This window comes from Aplysia californica, unplaced genomic scaffold (assembly GCF_000002075.1).
Source record: "Aplysia californica isolate F4 #8 unplaced genomic scaffold, AplCal3.0 scaffold00130, whole genome shotgun sequence".
NCBI lineage: Eukaryota > Metazoa > Mollusca > Gastropoda > Aplysiida > Aplysiidae > Aplysia > Aplysia californica.
The window spans coordinates 1,281,929-1,287,909 of NW_004797400.1; the positions used below are offsets into that span (position 1 = coordinate 1,281,929).

At 37.8% G+C, this 5,981-nt stretch overlaps 1 protein-coding gene across 1 annotated transcript in view; it reads right to left on the bottom strand.

Annotated features, from left to right (window-relative positions):
- Positions 1 to 396: 396 nt before the first annotated feature.
- LOC101850642 (putative amine oxidase [copper-containing]) overlaps positions 397 to 5,981 on the bottom strand; it is a gene marked incomplete in the record, with an annotated part of 30,703 nt that continues 25,118 nt past the window's right edge. Inside the window, 4 exon segments of the mRNA XM_013081446.2 lie at positions 397 to 926; positions 2,127 to 2,334; positions 3,673 to 3,966; positions 5,046 to 5,225. Of these exon segments, the coding sequence (XP_012936900.1) occupies positions 642 to 926; positions 2,127 to 2,334; positions 3,673 to 3,966; positions 5,046 to 5,225 (967 nt within the window).

Here is a 5,981-nt window from a genome sequence, read left to right on the forward strand (position 1 = left end):
GTAAAAGTTTAATGCAAATGTAACGTCCCTCTTCGAAAGGACTGAGTCAATTTGATAATTAATTCGTGTCAACTGCTATTCCTAGGACACAACATCGGATCGAGTTGAGTTTCGAACCCGCAATTTTACGTTTATGAAGCTAGTAGTCTAAACACGAGGCTACCGACGCCACTGATTGATTTACATTTGCAAAAGAGTGAAAGAGTAAGCGTAAACAATGGCAAACATAAGAAAACAAAACATAATTTTTAAAATTGCAGATTGTGTCAAAAACACTTTTGCTCTTTCTGGCAAACAGATATAGACAGGTATACAGAATGGCATCTACATACACACACACACACACACACACACACACACACACACACACACACACACACACACATACACACACACACACACAAACAAACACACACATAATACATGTATTATTATGTGGTCTGTGGAGTATATTATAAATCAAAATATACCACACACATTATACACTATCTTTGTCGCCAGTCAGTTTCTTCTCTCAATCTCCCATTCTCTCCCTTCGTCTTGCTTAGTTCTTTTTGTCTTTCTCACAGATAATAAATATGCTTTTGTGTTTCAGCAAGCGCACTCCTTGCACACACACAACAGATGAAACGATTCATCACTCAAGGAAACAGATTCGACTTGTCCTGAATTAGAGAACTGTAGTTATACTCAAAAGGTAGACACGAATCTTTGGATGTGGCCGGTAATCCGTAATTTTGGATCTGAAGTCCCGTTTCTTTTCCATCGACGCGAACCGAATCTCGGGAACCAACTGATGGGCACTCGTTGAAGAAGTTGTAAGGGAGAAGTGAGACTGTGGCCTCTGTGCCCACTGTTGGAGTGTTGGGGAGGTCCTCTGTGTGTGGGATATGATGCATGCCCACCGACACCCACAACACTAGGTCCTGTAGAAAGGGAAAACGTAACTCTAATTGGAAGAGTGAAGAAAAATGTTATTGTAGAAGTTTAATGCCCCCGTCGACACTATTGGCGTACTTTAGGAGGCGGGCTGCTTCGACTTTCCTGTAAGAGCCAACCCAGGTTGCAAGGGAAACGAAGTCTCAGGAGAAGTTGCTCGGTAAATTAAAGCTCTAAACAAAAAAAACACCCTCCAATAAAACCAACAAAAACAAAACAGGAAACTGAGCTTATTTCTAGTGCGTGTGGCGGGTAACCGTGACACAACAAACAGAAAAAGAACACAACATGATATACCGGTACTATAAACTAACAGATTATATTTTTCTTCGTGGACTATAAATCTATCACCTCAATCTAACGCTGGAGCTTATCAAGAGTATAATATAACTCGTAGTGATTAAAAGCAGGTCACAAGGCACAATCTTCAGACACACAATGCCACGAACAGCTGTATGAGTTCCCAGCTTTCACCTACTAAGACTCCTTATGCCTTCTTAAGTCTGCTTTTTACACTGGGTTAACCGTTTGCATTTTGAGGAATTTTGCCCTGATCGCAATGCAACATTCATTTTATGTTGTAAAGTAACAAATCGTTAGGGTATGTTTTCAAATGAAATGTTTAGTAAACCACTCTTGTTCGTGTATCAGGAAAACGTGAAGAACCCAAACGTGCTAAATTTATAACACTTTTCCTTAGCCTGCTGATTCGGTTATCTCAGATAGTTTATAATACCATCATTCCATCATTGTCAGAACAATCATGAAAAAGAGCAGGGAGTAGGTACTCTCTTTCATGTTATAATATATTTATATTTAATACATGTATATTTATATATTTATATTTTTAGATTTTAAAGAATCTATGACAAATTCTAGCAAGTGGTTTGAGATATGCATTGGATGTGACCAATTGCATCATAGTCAGCGTTTGTTTTTCTCTTCATACTGGATTTTTTGAAGAATGAAAGTAATAGACAAATATAAAACTCTGTAGATACCTGCACGTGTTTTTACCATTCAAGTTAAGCCACAAAACATTTCCAACCCAACAATAACGTATTGTCTTATTTCATCTCATCATATCTCATCTCATCTCATCTCATTTAATCTAATCTCTTCTCCCCTCTCCTCTCCTCTCCTCTCATCTTCTCTTCTCTTCGCTCATGAAAAACGTCCCAGCGCACCTGTTGTGTGATATCCTCATCATCGCCCCAGTACCGGCTGATGTCCACCACAGGGTCAGCGCCGTCAAACATGGAGAAGATGGAACTACTGCTCTCCTCCTGTTCCTTTCGCCGAGTGACCATCAACTGATAGGCTGACCATCGTCGACTGTTGAGTACTGGTGAATCGTCGGGCAGAATCTGCTTGGAGAAACCTTTTACGTCGATTCTTTGGAGAAAAAAAAAGTTTGAAAAAATCGTGCGCTTCACTCCTAGAAAGAAAACTGATGTGAACGTAGTCAAATGAAAGGCAAAACAAAAACAACAACAAAATGAATCAAAATTAAAGGACAAAACAGACGTCCAGTATTTAAACTGTTTGGTGAGTATGCGCCCTTAAAATTCCCAAATAAGTAAAAGAAAAGTACGAACTGCTCCATATTATTTTAGAAGAAGATAAAGAAGATTTTCCCGTGGCAAGCTGTGATAATTAATTAATCTGAGTACTGGAACCCCCCCCCCCCCCGCCGTTACTACACAATGATCAAGGCGAGCTCGTTTGTGAATGCTAAATAATATTATGCTAAATAAAACAACAGTCAAGGGAGGTAACAGCGAGAAAAAAGGAGACTACGCACATTTCCATGAATTGTTGTTCCTGCATTCGGCTGCTCGTCTGTATTAAAGGCTAAACATAATTAATCAAAGAGGTTAGAAAAACACTGATCTGTCTCGTAATCCCACGCAGAGATTGCAAAAGAAACCGTAAGAGAATAATCAAATCATGTTGAGTTAAAAATCGCCGAACTAGGCGGGTAATGAGAGTACTACCATCCTCCATACTAAACAATTGACTCATCTTGATAGAGGCAGCATTCTGTACGTATAGGTATAAATGGTTTAAATATTTTAAAAATGTTTGCTAAATAATGTGAAAGTAACAGGGAGCTAAAATATTAGTTTTTTTTAGGGAGGGGAGGGAGGAGGGTACCTAAGGCTGAGTAAGAATCTTTAACTTCGTCCACGCACTTATCTCAACCACCCCACCCCCAACCCCTTTTCGATTTACTGTAAACTGTTTTTCACTGTTTTTCATTTCCCACCACACCTTATGTGTAACTTCACTGTCATTATGCAATCGGATTATGACATGACAAAAAGAAGTAGAGGATAGGAAAGTTGAGATTGTTATCCCACGGTACGTCCCTAGAACCACATAGGAAACACTGTCAAGACATGAAAATTGCTGTACAGATTTTGGCATCATTTTAAAGGAATCCAATCACAAATCTTTTTGAGTTAGAAATATCTTAATGTTTTGCTCAGGTTTTTTTTTTCCTGACAATTAGGCAGACCGACATATTACATAGACCTTATACTGTGTGGAACAAAACAACCCCCCAAAAAAACAAAAAAACAAAAAAAAAACAAAAACAAAAACAAAAACAAAAAAACAACAACAACCCGAAAAACATTTTGAATACTGTGATATATTTTAGTGCCCACACAATTTTAAACATGAAAATTTGAGTTAAACTACGTTGAGCTTTTAAGGCCACTGTCTTACCTGTATGCATGTTGAAGTCCTTGCTTGTTCACTTTCTCGTCATTTGATACAATGTAGTACTTTGGCTGTGAGAAGTTGTATTTGAGTAAAGCCTCCTTTTCAGTCCTCCTCAAATGTTGCTTAAAAGAAAGTTGCTGTATAGATGGACCACCTGTCCCGACAAGCCAAGGCCATGTCTGATTGTTCAGTTGGAAATCTAATGTCTTATAGCTGTTGGATTGCCCTTGGATATCCAGGTCAACTTTAAAGTTGAATATGTGGTGGTGTATTGAACCTACAATACTGTCGGTGATTCTGGGGATAAAAGACATTTTAGCGTTTCATGTCCGCACCTAGACTGTCAAAATGTACGAGATAAGTCTTGAAAAGGTCGCTTCGACTATTGTTGACATTAATATGTAAACAGTTATTGGAAACCTATGTTGAAAAGCCCAATGAGATAACACATAGCTCCCCCAGAATTACAAAGTTCTATCTGCTCAGTACCTTGTTTTGAAAAAAAAAAAACATTACGAAAAAAATTCCGAGTTTTACAATATGTCAAGCTTTTTCGAGTACAGTTCTTTGAATAACTCGATAACGACTCCGGATAACCCTACGCTTTTGATAAAGCAGACAGAACATTTTGTTTCCGACCTCATGGTCTTAGTAGCTCAAAGAGGCCAAAAATTTCAAAGAGAACCTTGTAATTCTAAGGTGACGATATTATGTCATTAGAAATAAAGTTTGTAATAGCAAAGAACATGAGACGAACATTATGAGATCCAGAGGCTGTACGTTATTAAAATATTAATGTAGATGTACTTATAATTCCATTCATAAGTGTAAAACTGAATCCAAACCCATCCTAAAATTATTGCTATTGTCAACTCGCAGGTACATTACATCTGTAGTTATCTCATTGATAGGTTATTTTTCCTTCAACCCATTAATAAGCTACCTCTCTCGTCAATGTCAACTCAACAATAAGCTACCTTTCTCATCAACTCATTAATAAGCTATCTCTCGAGTTAACTCATTTTAATACGCCATCTCTCTCATCAGCTCATTAGTAAGCTATCAGCCGTCTCGTCAACTCATCATTAAGCTACTTCTGTCGTCAATGTCAACTCATCAATAAGCTACCTCAACTGTCATCTAATTTTTACTTTCCTCATCCGCCAACTCAATATACTATGACGTCACTATGAAGTCGAAATCTCTATTAGTTACCTCTGACATCAGTCTATTATTAATTAATTACCTCTCTAAGTTCAGCTCACTAGTTAGCTAACAATTCTGTTAACTTATCAACAACGCCAAGCAAGCATGAACAACCAAAACAGCAAACAACAAAAATCCCCACTGTTGTAACACTATAAGAATTTCCTTACTTGAACCCGAAAGGGGCCTCATCAGGAAAATAGTTCTGTGTCATGAGGTAGCCAGTGGCGTATGTCTTCAACTCAACAGCTCCGTTTTGATGGAAGACCATGTCGAAGATGTAGTCGTAGTTGTACTCCACAATAATGGAACGAAATACAAGCACCCGATCCACCAAGCCACCGTACGTCCTGTTGGTTAATGCGAAGTTATAATAATATTATGTTTCACGTTTGTAGCACATACCCTTCCTTATAACATAGATTTGTAAGTAATGACAGCGTCTATTAAGAAGAAGAACAGTAACAAGAACAAGAACAGCAATATCAACAGCAACAACAACATGAACAGCTATAACAAAACAAATAATCAAAACGACAAAGTCAAGGTAAATCTTTTCTATTCTCCTATTTTTTTAACTTCTAAAATAAAGAGAAAAGACAGCCTTGAATTATATAGGTGGATCAAAGTAATATCTAATTTATGATAAGCAAACTAAAAACAAACAAACAGACATAACAGACAGCCCCTCCTCCCACAGAGGTGAGAACTCCTTTAAAAGAGCATAATATTATGTTGTCAGGGCTAACTTTAAAAACAGTTGGACATCACCTGGGTGACCGTATACAGTCACAGGGTTAGCAGCCCATGTCCAATGTTTGTAGCATTATCGTACATAAAACAATAAACAAGTACCAAGGATGTTAAAATCATATTTCTTTCTTTCTTTCTCTCTTTGTTTCTTTGTTTCCTTGTTTGTTTGTTTGTTTGTTTCTTAATTAATTAATTTAGTTACCTTTGCACGAAAAAAACTACATTAATTGGTAAATATGGGTATAAAGGGAGTCGTACAGGTTCAGTCATATTGAGGTTGAAAGGGACAGCTAATCAATGGGACTGACGTATGTAAAAAAAGGGATGCAGAGTTGGGGGGGGGGGGGGGGGGT